The sequence below is a fragment of the Lathamus discolor genome, chromosome W (assembly GCF_037157495.1).
Source record: "Lathamus discolor isolate bLatDis1 chromosome W, bLatDis1.hap1, whole genome shotgun sequence".
In the NCBI taxonomy this organism is placed as follows: domain Eukaryota; kingdom Metazoa; phylum Chordata; class Aves; order Psittaciformes; family Psittacidae; genus Lathamus; species Lathamus discolor.
In genome coordinates this window covers 28,457,826-28,475,481 of record NC_088908.1, presented here as the reverse complement: position 1 = coordinate 28,475,481, position 17,656 = coordinate 28,457,826, and the positions used below count along the sequence as shown (strand labels likewise).

The 17,656-nt window shown below is 47.1% G+C and overlaps 1 protein-coding gene across 12 annotated transcripts in view; it reads right to left on the bottom strand.

The window, feature by feature from the left end:
- LOC136004198 (zinc finger protein 423-like) overlaps nucleotides 1-17,656 on the bottom strand; it is a 394,537-nt gene that overhangs the window by 267,960 nt on the left and 108,921 nt on the right. For all 12 annotated transcript variants that reach the window (XR_010608268.1, XM_065660478.1, XM_065660482.1 and 9 more), the window contains one exon: nucleotides 17,321-17,521. Coding sequence is in view for 11 of the 12 variants with exons in the window: in XM_065660478.1 (XP_065516550.1) it covers nucleotides 17,321-17,521 (201 nt within the window). In the remaining variant the exon portion in view is untranslated. The remainder of the gene's footprint in view (nucleotides 1-17,320; nucleotides 17,522-17,656) is intronic.

Here is a 17,656-nt window from a genome sequence, read left to right as displayed (position 1 = left end):
TGAGGGGTGGACTTAACAATGGACACTATAGCCCAGGTTATTCAAGACTGTGAAACATGCTGTTAAAACTCCTTTGGCAATGAGGGCGATGGCTGAAGTATACATATGGGGAAGCCTGGCAGATTGACTATATCACACTGCCACCAACCTGCCAAGGCAAGCACCATGTGCTCACCATGGTGGAAGCAACCACCGGGTGGCTGGAAACATATGCTGTGCCCCATGCCACTGCCCCGAACACTATCCTGGGCCTTGAAAAACATATTTTGTGGAGATACAGCACCCCAGGAAGAATTGTGTCAATGGGACTCATTTCCGGAACAACCTTATAGACACTTGGGCCAAAGAGCATGGCATTGAGTGGGTATATCACATCCCCTACCATGCACCAGCCTTTGGGAAAATTGAATGGTACAATGGGCTGTTAGAAACCACACTGAGAGCAATGGTTGGTGGGACTTTCTAACGTTGGGATACACACTTACCGAAGGCCACCTGGTTGGTCAACACCAGAGGATGTGCCAACAGGGCTGGCCCAACCCAGTCAGAACTTTTACATACTGTAGAAGAGGCAAAAGTTCTCGTGGTGCACATGAAGAATTTGCTGGGGAAGACAGTCTGGGTTATTCCTGCTTCATGTAAAGGCAAACCCACTCGTGGGATTGCTTTTGCTCAGGGACCCGGATATACTTGCTGGGTAATGCGGGAAGATGGGGAAGGCCAATGTGTATCTCAAGGGGATTTGATTTTAGGGGAAAACAGCCAATGTGCTCAATTGTATACCGTTGCCTGCTATGTGGCACTTTTATAGCCACTAGATGTCTTCAGGTCACCAGAGACTGGCCCTGACTTTCCTCCAACTATCATTCCAACAAAGAATGAACTTTGATGAAACCACAGGAGCTCAGCAGTGACCAGATGAGTTCTGCGGTGCCATCAGCAGGCAACAGTCCAACACTGCACACTGTCTCTCTTGCTCTGAAAGACTGTTACAAGAGATGGAGCCTGGTATCATGGACCGGATGAACTCAGCAGTTTTATAGGGATTGGTCCATGCACTAAGGAATGATATCTCTCTCTTTGTGTGTGTGTAAATGTATGTATATATATATGAGACAAGAGTGATGGTATATTGAAAAATGTGGGATCTGAGCATAACGTGAATGGTATGGAATAAGGGGTGGATACTGTCCTGGGTTCAGCAGTAGCAGTCATTTTTCTCCTTCTTAGTAGCTGGTGCAGTGCTGTGGTTTTGACTTTCAGCCTGGGAACAACGCTGATAACACCGATTTTTTTAGTTGTTGCTCAGTAGTGTTTACTCTGCCCGAGGACTTTCTGAACCTCATGCTCTGCTAGGGAGGAGTAGAAGTCGAGAGGAAACAGAGACAGGACACCTGACCCAAACTAACCAAAGGGGTATTCCATACCACAGCACGTCAGGCCTACTATATAAACTGGGGGCAGTTACTCGGAAAGGCTAGATCAATGATCGGGTCGGGCTGGGTGTCAGTCGGCTGGTGCTGAGGTGTTGTATTCTGTTCCCTTGTTATTTCCCTTATCATTATTATTATTGGTGGTAGCAGTAGTGGTTTTTGTTATACCTTAGTTACTGGACTATTCTTATCTCAACCTGTGGGAGTTACATTCTGTCAATTCTTCTCCCCATCCCTCCAGGAGTGGAGGGAGGTACGAGGGGAGTGAGCAAGCAGCTGCGTGGTTCTGGGTTGCCGGCTGAGCTTAAACCATGACAGCTGCCCTACACAGACCCACACAATACTCCCTGTTCTGTAAAATGGCAATGGATTATCCTCTGCAAACAGAAATCCAAAGCGGAAGGAGAAGAGGAAATGGGGAAGTGGAGCTTGAGTCTGCCTATTGCCCCTGAAGGGCTGCGTGAGCCCAGGATGCTGCTGGGGGGGAGTGGAAGAAGCTCCAGATCCTGAGCACAGGTCCTGCTGCATTCAGGAACTATCACAGCAGAGCACCTGGCCACTAGCTCTTGTTTCCCAGCATTTGGGCTGCTTTGCCTTTTGTTCACCTCCCCACATCTGACGCAGAAAAATATCAGGAGGTTCGAGTGGCTTTTCAGACAGCCAAGTGCCAAACTGTTCGAGACTTCAAAAGGGAACATAGTTTAAGAGTCCTCGTTTAAAACATGTGCCCACTTTCTCTTCTATCCATTTTCATGTATACCTGTGCTTACTCTGCAGACTACTTTTTTGAGCTAGATAAAAGTAGATAGAAGAACTCAAAGTAGCAAGAATGAAACAGTCCCTTGCCAATGCAAGCATACTAACTTGTCATCCTCAGCTCCTTACTGGGCCATATGTTTAAAAATTACTGGGAAAATGTTCTTCCTGTGTGAAAAACATACGCTGCTTGAGGAAAGACATCATCATTGCTAAGAAATGTTTGTTCAGCCTCAGGATGCATAGCCAGGCCATCTGTGATGGCTACATGGAAGCAGAAGAAGGGGTAGAGATAGCTCAATAGCTCATTACCTCCCTTCCTGCTAGGGGTTTTGGTTACATGCAACCTAATGGCCTGCAGCCATGCTGGCAGTGCTCCTATCTGCACACAGAGTGACTGGTGCTGCTCCCCTGCCACTGTCCCCGGAGGGACCAGGCACAAAGGTGGCTGTGGTGATTGTGGGGGGTAGCGCCTGATGCGCTGGCATGCTCTTATCGGCACAAACACTGACCAGCTCCCTGCACTGCTGGGTCTCTGCTGGGGGCCCAGCACTGTACCCCTGCGGTGGGAGACCCTCCAGGAGGCCGTAAGGCAAATCCTGAACCTGGTGTTTATGTCTAGCAAGCATCTGTTTGGATTCACATCCCCTGCACTGCAAATCCTTACAGGCACTAGCACACCTTCAAAATCCAAGAGACAGACCAAGAAGAAGCTGCTGCAGCTCAGCTCTGCTAATGCCTGCCCATGCAGAAGGGCCAAGCATGGGGCTGTGTGTCCCGAGAAGCCCAGCGGTCTCACCTACCTTCGCCTGTCAGATGACACTTTGCACAGCTTTCACAAACAGAAGCAATACATTAAACACTCCACTAAAAGCACCTTCACAGGCAACCCCCACTCATGCCAAATGCCCTGTGTGGGTGCAGAGCCAGTGCTGGCAGCTCAGAAGACACGCTGCAGGGAATGCACTGTGGAACCACTGCACTGGCAAGGTTACTGTATGGCTGGTTTGTTATTCAATTTGCAACTGCTTCTGTTTGACATCAGATACAAATTCAGATAGAGGAATATGCTTTATGTTCTACATGAAAATACATATTTCACTGAGCACCTGTGCAGAAAGCCAGGCAGCATAGCGTTGTATCATCACACTGATTCTCTGCTATGTGTAGGCAGAAGTCCTGGAAAGAGCCTCCTCACAGGCTGGCTGGGAACTTGGCTGGGAACTTAACTGGGAACTTTCCACACTGCTTTTTCACAACTGTATTTCAGTTTCTTTTGTGAAGAACAATCATTAATTCATTAATTTAAAGATGCAACAAGAACAGCAGCAAAAAGACACAAACTCTGTGACTTACCAATCAGGTGCAAACAAAGATTACAATTTAGGGGAGGGGGGGAGGGCTAACTTTGGAAATACATGTCAGAAGTCTCTCTTTGTCAGTGAGAAGTATAAAGAACCACCTGATAAAAACATTCGTGAGACCTCGTCACTTGTAGACAAGCTGCTGTATATGGTTTTCTGGATAATCATCCTGCATAAGCGTTTGCATGGCAATTGTAATTCTTGTAGCAGGTGAATTACAAGAAAATGCAAAATTATACACTAGCATGAAAAATGTTACAATACTTCATTTCAAACACAAGCCTAATGCGCAAGTTACAGGTCATTTAAAAGAAGCCACTGCAAGACTTTAAATATAAACTAGTTCCTACCGGACAGTAGTTTAGAAAAATCAGCCGCTTCCAAGATGGCAATATCCATATATCTCTGCTGCTGTTTGAAACAGACAACCTGTAAAGTTAACAACAGGCCACTAGGATGATACAGAGGCTGGAACACCTCCCGTATGAAGATAGGCTCAGAAAGTTGGGGCTGTTCAGCCTGGAGAAAAGAAGGCTGCATGGAGACCTCATAGCAGCCTTCCAGCATCTCAAGGGGGCCTGTAAGGATGCTGTGGAGGGACTCTTCATTAGGGACTGTAGTGGTAGGACAAGGGGTAATGGGTTCAAACTTAAACAGGAGAAATTTAGATTAGATATAAGGAAAAAGATCTTTACTGTGAGGGTGGTGAGGCACTGGAATGGGTTGCCCAGGGAAGTTGTGAATGATCCATCCCTGGTGGTGTTCAAGGCCAGGTTGGACAGAGCCTTGGGTGACATGGTTTAGTGTGAGGTGTCCCTTCTCATGGCAGGGAGGTTGGAACTTGATGATCTTAAGGTCCTATCCAACCCTAACTATTCTATGAGTCTATGATTCAAAACCCAGACTAATACAGGTAGATTAAAACACACAAGCAAAATGGCAAATCTCGTGGCTTTTTAGCCACTTTTCATCAGACAACAAACAACTCCGCATCAGCCACCAGACAGTGAGGTATCACAGAATAGCTGCTTGATGTGTGTAGCCACTGGTGATGGCTAGAGGACACAGTAATTTGAAAGTCCACATGCGATTCTTTACTCTTGTCACTGATGCTATAAGATAGCATCATGATACAACACCTACACTGGAAAGTCAGTGCGCAAAAAAAAATGTATAAAAAAGACAGCATGTGGTGCTAATGGCAATTACTTGGCCTTCTCTAGTTAAGGGGACATGGGATCAGTGAGGTTTCAATTAATTTAAAAAGCTTAATGCATCCAGTGCATACACTAGGTGTTATAATTTATTCTCAGAGTATTTTTCATGGTGTTCACTAGTTGTTTCAGGCACTATTTCCAGGACTGCTGCAGGAGAGGTGATATGTGGGGGCAAGCTAGGAGAAAAGGGAAGACATGAGCCAGTAAGGAAATGAGATGTTCTGCTGCCTACCAGGAGCACGGATCAGGGATGTTACAGAGAGGCTGCCTGCTCTAGTAAGTCCCACAGACTATTACCCACTCCTAGTGATCCATTTGGATGCTAGGGATATAGATAGTGGTAGACTGCGGAACACAAAGAAAGACTACAGAGCCCTGGGAGAGGTGGTTAGGGGATCTGGAGTTCAGTCTTTTTGTCAATTCTCCAGGACACAGCGGAGGACCTAAAAAAAGCTAGGAGGATTAGCCAGGTTAATAAATGGTTAAAAGGGTGGTGTCATAGTCAGGGGTTTGGGTGTCTTGAACACAGGACTGAAGTTTGTAGGCTACGTCTACTGGGGGCTGGTGGAGCTGGTCTGATGATAAAGAAGGGGAAGAGCAGTTTTGGTAGGAGGCTTGTCAGACTGGTCAAGGAGGCTTTAAACTAGATGTGTTGGGGGAGGAGGGCATCATTCCATCCCAACACACCCAGTCAGTTGCCAACACCTTTAATAAATGCTCGGAACAATGTAGATATATTCCAGCTGCTCCAGCCAATGAGCCGGCTTCATTTGGAGCTCGGCTCAGATGCCTCTATACAAACGCCCGTAGCATGGGGAACAAACAAGAGGAATTAGAGATGTGTGCACATCTACGGGGGTATGATATAATAGGCATCACAGAAACATGGTGGAATGGCTCCTATGACTGGAGTGCTGGAATGGAAGGTTACAGGCTCTTTAGAAAAGACAGGCCTGGCAGGCGGGGAGGGGGAGTTGCCCTTTATGTTAGGGATAGGCTGAAGAGTATGGGACTCTGCCTGGGGACAGGTGGGCAGTTAACAGAGAGTTTGTGGGTCAGGGTTAAAGGGAAAACAGCTATGGGAGACATTACTGTGGGGATCTGTTACAGACCGTCTGATCATGGAGAACCTGTGGATGAGGCACTCTACAGACAGATAGGAAAAGCCGCACACTCACAGGCCCTTGTTGACATGGGGGACTTCAACCACCCTGACATCTGTTGGAATGACGGTACTGCACGGCACAAGCAATCCAGGAGGTTCCTCGATTGTGTGGAAGACAACTTCCTTCTGCAAGTAATAGAGGAGACAACAAGGAGAAGTGCCATGCTTGACCTTGTGCTCACCAACAGAAAAGGACCCGTTGAGAATGTGGTGCTCCAGGGCAGCCTTGGATGCAGCGATCACGAGATGGTCGAATTCGAGATCCTCAGGACAGTGAGAAAAGCGTACAGCAAGCTCACTGCCCTGGACTTCAAAAGAGCAGAATTTGGCCTCTTCAGGAGCCTGCTTAGTAAGGTTCCATGGGATATAACCCTGGAGGGCAGGGGGGCCCAAGAATCTTGGTTGATATTCAAGGATCACCTGCTACAAGCTCAGGAGTGTTGCATCCCAACTAGAAGGAAGTGCAGCAGGAGGGCCAGGAGACCTCCTTGGATGGATAAGGAGCTGCTGAGGGAAATTCAAAGGAAAAAAGAGGCTTATATAAAGTGGAAGCAAGGATAAGTGACCTGGGAAGAGTACAGGGATGTTGTCCGGGAAGCTAGGGACCAGGTTAGGAAAGCTAATGCCCAGTTAGAATTAAACCTGGCTAGGTATGTAAAGGATAACAGGAAGGGATTCTACAGGTACGTAGCAAAAAAAACCAGACTAGGTACAACTTAGGCCCCCTGAGGAAGCTCTCGGGAGAACTTGCTACACAGGGTTTGGAGAAAGCTGAGGTTCTAAATGACTTCTTTGCCTCGGTCTTCACTGGCAAATGCTCTGACTGCACAACCCAAGTCTTAGAAGGTAGACGGAGGGACTGTGAGAATGAAGACCTTGGGCCCACTGTAGGAGAGGATCTGGTTCGAGACCATCTTCAAAATCTGAAAGTGCACAAGTCCATGAGACCCGATGAAATCCATCCGCGGGTCCTGAAGGAGCTGGCAAATGAAGTTGCTAAGCCACTGGCCATCATATTTGAAAAATCATGGCATTCAGGTGAAGTTTCCGACGACTGGAAAAAGGGAAATATAACCCCATTTTCAAGAAGGGGAAAATGGAAGACCCGGGGAACTACAGACCAGTCAGTCTCACCTCTGTGCCTGGCAAAATCTTGGAGCACATTCTCCTGGAAGGCATGCTAAGGCACATGAAAAACAACAAGGTGCTTGGTGACAGCCAGCATGGCTTCACTAAGGGGAAATCCTGCCTCACCCATTTGGTGGCCTTCTACAATGGGGCTTCAGAACTGATGGACAAGGGTAAAGCAGTTGATGTCATCTACCTAGACTTGTGCAAAGCGTTCGAAACTGTCCCACATGACATCCTTGTCTCTAAATTGGAGAGACATCAATTTGATAGGTGGACCACTCGGTGGATAAAGAATTGGCTGGATGGCCGCACACAAAGAGCTGTGGTCAATGGCTCAATGTCCGGCTGGAGACCAGTAACGAGTGGTGTCCCTCAGGGATCGGTGTTGGGACCGGTCTTGTTCAACATCTCTGTTAGTGACATGGACAGTGGGATTGAGTGCGCCCTCAGCAAGTTTGCTGATGACATCAAGCTGTGTGGTTCGTTTGATATGCTGGAGGGAAGGGATGCCATCCAGAGGGACCTCGACACGCTTGTGAGGTGGGCTGATACCAGCCTTATGAAGTTCAACCATGACAAGTGCAAGGTCCTACGCCTGGGTCAGAGGAATCCCAGGCACAGCTACAGGTTGGGCAAAGAAGAGATTCAGAGCAGCCCTGTGGAGAAGAACTTGGGGGTGCTGGTTGATGAGAAAATGAACATGAGCCGGCTTCAGTGTGCACTCACAGCCCAGAAAGCCAACCATATCCGGGGCTGCATCAAAAGCAGCGTGACCAGCAGGTCGAAGGAGGTGATCCTGCCCCTCTACTCTGCTCTTGTGAGACCTCACCTGGAGTATTGTGTGCAGTTCTGGTGTCCTCAACATAAAAAGAAATGGACCTGCTGGAACAAGTCCAGAGAAGGGCCAGGAGGATGATCAGGGGACTGGAGCACCTCCTGTATGAAGAGAGGCTGAGAAAGTTGGGGCTGTTCAGCCTGGAGAAGAGAAGGCTGCGTGGAGACCTAATAGCAGCCTTCCAGTATCTCAGGGGGGCCTATAGGGATGCTGGGGAGGGGCTCTTCGTCAGGGACTGTAGTGACAGGACTAGGAGTAATGGGTTAAAACTTAAACAGGGGAAGTTTAGACTGGATATAAGGTGGAAATTCTTTCCTGTTAGGGTGGTGAGACCCTGGAATCGGTTGTCCAGGGAGGTTGTGAGGGCTCCGTCCCTGGAAGTCCTCAGGGCCAGGTTGGACGAAGCCTTGGGTGGGATGGTTTAGTGTGAGGTGTCCCTGCCCATGGCAGGGAGGTTGGAACTAGATGATCTTGAGGTCCTTTCCAACCCTAACTATTCTATGATTCTATGGTTCTTAAGTTTAGATTGGATATAAGGAGGAAGTTCTTTCCTGTTAGGGTGGTGAGGCACTGGAATAGGTTGCCCAGGGAGGTTGTGTATGCTCCATCCCTGGCTGTGTTCAAGGCCAGGTTGGATGAAGCCTTGTGTGGGGTGGTTTAGTGTGAGGTGTCCCTGCCCATGGCAGGGATTTTGGAACTAGATGATTTTGAGGTCCTTTCCAACCCTAACTATTCTATGATTCTATGGTTCTAAGTTTAGATTGGATATAAGGAGGAAGTTCTTTCCTGTTAGGGTGGTGAGGCACTGGAATAGGTTGCCCAGGGAGGTTGTGAATGCTCCATCCCTGGCAGTGTTCAAGGCCAGGTTGGATGTAGCCTTGGGTGCCATGGTTTAGTGTTGGGTGTCCCTACCCATGGCAGGGGGGTTGTAACTGGATGATCTTAACGTCCTTTCCAACCCAAACTGTTCTAGGATTCTATGATTCTATTTAGACCCTTTTCAGATCCCCATAGACACTGGAAACCTACAACCTGCAATCACAGACATCAGTCATGAGCAAAAGGTATAAAAGGCAACTAATTCCGTCAGAAGAATACCTGTCCTACACTGACACCAAAAGTAATGCCATGCACTTATGCTACCAGAGATGTCTAGGAGTTGCTGAGGTGAGTAGCTTGAGAGAGGACGCCTGCAACACCGGAGCGGAGAGGGGACAGATCAGCGTCCAGGAGCCTCACCTCAGAACGACAAGAGCCACTGAGGAGGGAGCCTCAAGTCCTCAACAGGACTTGCCCAGGACTCGGAAGCTCAGCTCCCGCGAGGGGCTGACTCACAGGGGGCGGAGCCAGGAGGAGTGGCACCAGCTGGGAGTGGCTAAAAAACCTTCCCAGGGAGCGCGGCGACCAGAGAGCGTCGAGGCTGAGGGTCGAGGCAGTTTGCGCGGGCAGGCGAGCTGGCAGGGAAGCGTTCTAACCGCCTCATCGAGAGGACTCGCCTGGAGTACAGGAGAGGGAAGGAGTGCTGAGAGACGTAGACGGATTGATTGACCAGATAGATCATGGTTACAACACGATCGAAAGCTGTAGTGAGTACTAATGTGGGTATCCAGACTGAGCCTTCCTGCAGACATGCAGCTGTGCAGGTCTCTGGCTGCAGCGAATGCCTGAGCCTGGCACTTGTATTGGAGGGAGCCAGTGACACTGCTTGTGTTCGCTGTGAGCAAATGAATGATCTGCTCAGGCAGGTGGCTGAACTGAGGGAGGATGTTGAAAGGTTGAGAGCCATTAGAGAATGTGAAAGTGAAATAGATTGGTGGAGCCACACCCTAAGGCAAGGGCAGAGGGAAGTGGTTCAACAAGTTATGGATCCCCTTCCCTCCTGCCATCAGACAGAAGGAGAGAGCTTAATGGACAAGGATGTATGCAGGGACGTCCCTCCTCGGAGAGGTAAGCGAAAACCCTCACAATCCCTTCCTCCCTCCCAATTGCCCTTGAATAACAGGTACGAGGTCTTGGAAATTCAGGGCCAGGTGAATGGAGATGGAGAGGCAAATCTATCTAGTGAGTCACCCAGGGCTAGTCACTCACCCCCATGCCTCAGAACTTCCCCAACCAAGAAGAAAAGAAGAGTAATTGTGGTGGGTGACTCCCTTCTGAGGGGAACAGAAGGGCCCATTTGTCGACCGGATCCACCCCACAGGGAGGTCTGCTGCCTGCTTGGGGCTCGGATTAGAGATGTTAAAAAGAAACTCTCTGAACTGGTGCAGCCGTCTCACTACTATCCGCTGCTGGTTTTTCAGGTTGGCAGTGACGAAATTATTACGAGGAACGTAAGGGCAATGAAGAGAGACTTCAGGGCCCTGGGACGGCTGGTTAAAGGGTCTGGAGCGCAAGTGGTGTTTGCCTCCATACCTGTTGCAAGCGAGGGTGAAGGGATATATAAGAAGACTCTGCAGGTTAATGTATGGCTACGTGACTGGTGCCAAAGGCAGGGGTTTGGGTTTTTCAGTCACGGGCTGCTGTATGTGACACCTGGTTTGCTGGTGACAGGCGGGATACACCAGTCCCAGAGAAGAAAAAGGGTTTTGGGGCAGGAGTTAGCAGGGCTTATTGACAGGGCTTTAAACTAGTTATGAAGGGGGGAGGGGATTTAACTGGGCCTGTTGGGGACAAGCCCAAGAGGAACATGCTAGGGATTGAAGGATGGTGGGCTAAGGAGGACTATCAATCTCTTGTTTCACTTGTGGGAAAGGATAGCTTTTTAGACCCTGTCCCGCAGGGGAAAAAGGGTACTAGGACTGGCTCCCTGAAATGCCTGTACACCAATGCACGCAGCATGGGGAATAAACAGGAGGAGTTAGAAGTCTGTGTGCAGGCTAAAGGTTATGATCTAGTGGCAATTACAGAGACATGGTGGGACAGTTCACATGACTGGAATGTGGTCATGGATGGCTATGTCCTTTTTAGGAAAGATAGGTCAGCGAAGCGAGGTGGTGGAGTTGCTCTTTACGTGAGAGAGCAACTAGAATGTATTGAGTTCTGTCCGGGGTCGGATGAGGAGCAAGTGGAATGTCTGTGGGTACGAATTAAGGGACAGACTGGCACGGGTGATACAGTTGTGGGGGTCTATTATAGACCTCCTGATCAGGACAAAGGAGTTGATGAGGCTTTCTACAGGCAACTGGAAGTAGCCTCGCGACTACATGCCTTAGTCGTCGTGGGGGATTTTAATTACCCCAATATTTGCTGGAAGACTCACACAGCCAGTCATTCACAGTCTAGGAGGTTCCTTGAGTGCATTGATAATTTCTTAATGCAAATGGTGGACGTACCAACTAGGAGAGCAGCGCTGCTGGATTTAGTACTCGCCAACAGGGAGTGTTTGGTCGAAGTGGTGACGGTCAATGGCAGCCTTGGCTGCAGTGACCATGAAATGGTGGAGTTTAGGATCCTGTGTGGGAGGAATAGAATACCTAGCAAAGCCGCAGTTCTGGATTTCCGAAGGGCCAACTTTGGCCTCTTCAGTCAACTGCTAAGGGAAGTCTCATGGGAAAGTGTACTAGGCAGTAAAGGGGCTCAAGATAGTTGGTTAGCATTCAAGGACCGCTTCTTCCAAGCTCAGGATCGGAGCGTCCCAATGAGTAGGAAATCAAGTAAGGGATCTAGGAAGAACTTCTTTACTGTAAGAGTGATAGAGCACTGGAACAGGTTGCCCAGGGGGGTTGTGGAGTCTCCTACACTGGAGATATTCAAGGCCCGCCTGGACAAGTTCCCGTGTGATGTACTGTAGGTTACCCTGCTCTTGCAGGGGGGTTGGACTAGATGATCTTTTGAGGTCCCTTCCAACCCTTGGGATTCTGTGATTCTGTGATTCTGTGATTTCAGCAGTGTTTTTTCCTCAAAGAAACAAGTCTGAAATACATGAAAAAGCAAATGGGGAAATGGCTGTTTGTCGCCTCCTTACATGTCAAAGCATCTGTGTTCAAACTGTATTATAACTTCAGCACGCTGTAATGAATTTCTAAGGGATTCCAGTGAAATAGATGGTTTATCCTCTTCTTTGGAGTGATCTCTTGTAATCCTGCAACACTACTGAGCTACAATACCTTCCTAACTTCAGTATCCCAAAGGAAATCATTAGTTACCACCTTAGACACATCAGGCAGGTATAATAGGCTAAAGGAGTGCAGGGTAACTAAGGACACAGTCAAACAGCTTATTTTGTGAGGTAAAATCTTTAAATGTGCCACACTTCCTAATGCAGTCTTTTTACCTGGGTAGTGTAAATCTTTTCAGATGAACTGAACAAAGACATGCATTTTGCATTCTTTCCACAACAATTCTCATGGCTATGGAACAAAGGAGTTGATCTGAAAGAGTTGTGGTGTGGGATATTTTTTCCTCAAGGTCTGATATGTAAATATGAAGCAATATTCCAGATTGTCTTCATGGAAACATTCTCATTCCAAGATGTATGAGTGCAGTCTTCCTATTTAATTAAAATCAATTCAGGACACTAGAGTAAACAAAATGGAAAACAGATATTCTTTTCCTGGAACAAGGATATCCTCACATGGAGATAATTAGTACCTATTTCATGTATAGAAGATAATTATGTGGTGCCTTTTTAAGACAAAATGTCTTTGCAAATCATCAGCACATGTGGAAATACTAAAAGATCAAATTTGCAACCTGCAATCAAAAAATAGCAAAGGGAAACATAACAAATTATTTTGATAAGTCTCAAAAAATAAATTATATTTACATAAATAATACAATAATAAATAATAAAAATGTATTTCAAATGTTTATAGAACTGATGGATAGTGGCTGTTGTGGTTTAAGCCCAGCTGGTAATTCAGAATCACGCAGCTGCTCCCTCACTCCCCACCTTCTTCCTGCCCTACTCCCGGGGGGATGGGGAGGAGAATCAAAAGAATGCAAATCCCACGGACTGAGATAAGAACAGTCCACTAAGGTATAATACAAAACTACTACTACTGCCACTAATACTAGCAATGATAAGGGAAATAACAACAGAAGAGAATATAAAACTAAAAAAGGAAAAGGAAAAGAAAACAATAAAAACAAGTGATGCACAATACAATTGCTCACCAACTGCTGACTGATACCCAGCCTGACCCAAGCAGCAATCTGGGCCTACGGGCTGACTCCCCCAGTTTCTATACTGGGCATGACGTGCTGTGGTAGGGAATACCCCTTTAGCTAGTTTGGGTCAGGTGTCCTGTCTCTGCTTCCTTCATTCTTTTGATTCTCCTCCCCATCCCTCCGGGAGCAGGGGGGAAGGAAGGGGGCTGGGGGGAGTGGGACAGCGGCTGCGTGATTCTGAGTTACCGGCTGGGCTTAATCCATGACAGGGTATTGTTTTGATGCGGTTTAAACACTCCCCCCACTTCCTCCTCCACCCACACCTTCCTCCTCCTGCTCCCAGAGGGATGGGGAGGAGAATCGAAAGAATTTAATTCCCACGGGTTGAGATAAGAACAGTCCAGTAACTAAGGTATAATACAAAACTACTACTGCTACCACCAATAATAATAATGATAAGGGAAATAACAAGAGGAGAGAAAACAATTGCTCACCACCCAGCGACCAATACCCACCCAGACCCAAGCAGTGATCTCCCAACATGGGGCGCAAAGGGTTGAGATTAATGACAGATCTGACCAGAGTGTGTCTAATCGTATTTATGATAACCATTCATTGTTTTGGATTAATAGTCGTCACAATGTTGATTTATTTGCTCTCAGAGTTGTTTCACTTGATCTCAGAGTTTCAGCATGTCACACCTGACTTAAAGCCAGTATTTGCTGGTTTGGTGTTCATTGGCTGGGGGGCCTGGGCTGAGGTTCTTGTTTCACTGTACTTCTTGGTAATGACTTGTAATACAATAGACTCGTTGATCATGAAACTGGTCTGGCTTGCATTCCCAGCATGGTCATCACCTCTATAGTTTGGAAGGCATGTAATGGAAGTGTTTAGCAATTACACATCTTTTTTTCCTCCTCGTGTGGTCAACCTATGAAGGAGACATTCGCTCACACCCTCTGCTCCCCCACCAGGCTATTTACAGCAGCATTTGCGAATTGTATAGGTTTTGGATAGACTTTGACTACCCTTGAGACCTGCCTGCTGCTGCTTGTGCTGGGGATCAGCATGTTGCTACACATACGGTGCATTTTACCCATGGCCATCCCACCCTGAGAATGCCCTATTTCATCTGATCTCGAAAGTTAAGCAGATGATAGAGAGAGGCATCCAGTCTTTGAGGGAATTAGCCATTCTAGAGATGATCCATAGTAGGCTGGATGCTGGGAATGCACCCATAGATCCAGATGAAGTCAAATGTACACAGCCCATGTTGCAGAAACTTAAATGGAGTTCGCCATCATCATATGCCCACTCGTTGGCATCTATGACCTGGAATGAGCAGCAACACCAACAGTGGAGGAAGTGACTCGTCAACTCTGAGAGTTCGAAGACAATCTCACCCCTTCCATCATTTCAGCTGTGGAAAAACTGTCCCAGGAGTTCAAACAATTGAGAGATGATCTATCCAGCTCCCCACGTGTACCAAACCATTTTTCAGGTATTAACAGAAGGCGCCTTACTATCCGAGAGAGAAGATAGAGGAGCTACAGGCCACGGGCCACCCTATGGTTTTACTTGTGGGATCACAGGGGAGACATGAGAAAGTGGGATGGAAAACCTACCTCAGTTCTGGAGTAACAGGTGCATTAATTGGAGAACAACGGTCAAGGATAATCTTCCATTAAAGTTGCTGCTCCAGCATCTGGTGAGCAGTTTCCCAGATGGAATGGAAGAGCTGATTTTACTCCAACTCATGTGATGAGGAATACTAATCCCTTTACACAAGACCTAAGTGTACAGTCTTATGATCACTATTAGAGGGGCCTTGCCTCCAGCCAGGTGGAGGTGGAGGAGAGGGACAATCGGGTTTACTGGACTGTGTGGATCAGATGCCCTGGCACATCAGTCCCACAGCAGTATAAGGCTCTAGTAGAAACCAGTGCACAGTGTACCCTGATGCCATCAAGCTATCAAGGGGCAAAACCCATTTGCATTTCTGGAGTGACAGGACGATCCCAAGAATTGACTGTACTGGAGGCTGAAATCAGCCCAACTGGGAATTAGTGGCAAAAGCATCCTATTGTCACTGGTCCATGGACTAAGGAATGATATCTCTCTCTTTGTGTGTGTATGTGTGCATATATATATGTGTACATATATGTATGTACATATATATGAGGCAAAAGCAATGATATACTGAAAAATGTGGGATCTGAACATGATGTGAATGGTACAGAACAAGGAGTGGGTACTGTCTATGTGGGGTCTACAAGGATGCTGGGGAGGGATTCTTCATTAGGAACTGTAGTGATAGGACAAGAGGTAATGGGTTCAAATTTAAACAGGGGATGTTTAGATTAGATATAAGGAAAAAGTTCTTTACTGTGAGGGTGGCGAGGCACTGGAATGGGTTGCCCAAGGAAGTTATGAATACTCCATCCCTGGCAGTGTTCAAGGCTGGTTTGGACAGTCTTGGGTGACGTGGTTTAGTGCAAAGTGTCCCTGCCCATGGCAGGAGGGTTGGAACTTGATGATTTTAAGGCCCTTTCCAACCCAAACCATTCTATGATTCTATATTTTTCTTAGTCGCACTAACAGAACATTACATTGAGGGTAACTAAAAGCTGAGGTGTGAAAACACTGACTATATTGACAAAAATAGAATCTCTACAAAAAAACTTGCTTCTTTTCATAGTGCTGTTGGTCACTAGTCACAACCTTACATTCCTCCACTGGAGTCCCCGCCAGCAGCGGCTGCTCCCCTCCTGCAGTTGTGCCATTACAGCTGCTTGGGGCATCACACGCTGAACCAGCCCCAAGCAGACACATGGGGTAAAACCAGCTTTTCTTTTGGTGGGGCTTGTCCCCAGCACCATGAGCAGTTGTACCAGCACAACTTAGGAGACAGGGCAGTGATGGAGCAGCAGCCGCCCAAGGACAGCTGCTGGAGACACACCCTGCATCTGCACGGCCACCCCCTGCCCTGGTGGGATCCTGCCTGTCCTGCTCCCCGTGTGGGATGGCATCAGGAAGGATTTGTCCCTGCAACTGTTCCTTTGGAAAGGGCCAATGTCCACACAGGCTGTGCGCTTCACCTTTCAGTTTGCAAAACAAGGATTTTTCTACTCAATGGCATTTTCTTGCTTACTGCCCCATAGAGTATGAATGCCAATGCCATGGTTGTCAGCGGACCAATGAATTGCCCAGCAAGAAGTTTCCTTTCAATTCTACACATTTTTAAGTTTGTAAATCTATGTAGGGTTTAAACAAGAGTGTAGAGCAAGGAGCCCTGGGGGCAGGCATAGGACTGCAATCCCTATCCACCTTCAGGCTGGGGAAAAGCCCCAGCCTTCCCTCTGTCCTTCCAACCAGCAAGCAGACAGGAGTGAGAGTAAGGGGTCCTCTCCTCTGCAGACCAGAGAGAGACAGGGAAGGATGATCTCAAGGTGAAAGTCAGACTGAGCCAAAGCCCCTGCTTGACCCTTCCTCCCTTCCTGTACTCTGTTCCCTGTATTTTTTCTTGGTTGAGCATCATTTTCCTTATGCCCAAAAAGAAGAGCAGAAAATATGGACTAATTACCAAACAAATTAAGTGGCCAGGGAAGAATATGCACTCAGGAGAGAGATGATGGGATACTGCTGCACCAGAGGACAAAGTAACCCTCCTGCCCTCCACCTGCAGACCTGCCAGTCAGCCAGAACAGTAACTGCCTAAAAATACTGTAGATGAGTGAAAAAGAAAAATTGATGGCAGAGTATTCAATTCCAGGAAGGTGAAGAGTAAGAATCTCTGATTTAAATACATATGAACATATCCTGTGCTCCCCCTCCTAAGATTTTATTTAATCTTTGGTAAAATCTGCAAAGCTTTTTACTACCCCTGTAAATTGGCTTAGCATGCTCTGCAGAATATGTGCTGCTGCTGCTGGCCATGGAAAGGCAGCCATGTAAAAGCATGATATGGTGCAATTCTTCACACCAATGCTCTGAGCTTGGTCTTACTTTACAGAAAGTAAAATCAAGATCAGCATAGGCTGATATCATCCTCACTTCCATAAAATTCGAAAGGCAATGTAATAATAACCTAGAGAGAATGGTGGATTTTTCGGGTGGAATTATAAAACTCGCACTGTGAATTTTAATCTCAGAAATCGTCATGTTCTTTTATGGGGTTCAGAGGCCTTTCTTTCTGGGAGTTTTGCACACTTCAGTCATTTAACTTTTTTAATCTTCCTACATTTGGAGAGAGAGGGAAAAATACCCTGACTAAAACTTTTAGCATTATAAAACCCACAACAAGATTTTACCTCCAGGACAGTTGTGTGCCCTGTGTTCAGTCAGGTCTGCCAGTAAATTGAAATCCTGCTGACAGTTATCGCAGGTGTAAACTGACTCGTCCTCAATGTCTTCATCTTCCTCATTTCTCTCTTCCTTACTCATCACACTGTTCCTCTCTTCCAGGGCCTGGCTGTCCTTCGCTTTGCTCTCCAGCTCTCCTCCCAGGCCACCTGCCAACAGCAAGAACATCTTCTAAGTTTGAAATGTCTGAAAAATAAGAGCTTTAAGAAGGATGTTGCACTTATTAAGATATATTTAATTACAGAAAATATCACATTATTCCTGACACCTTTCATTATATTAAT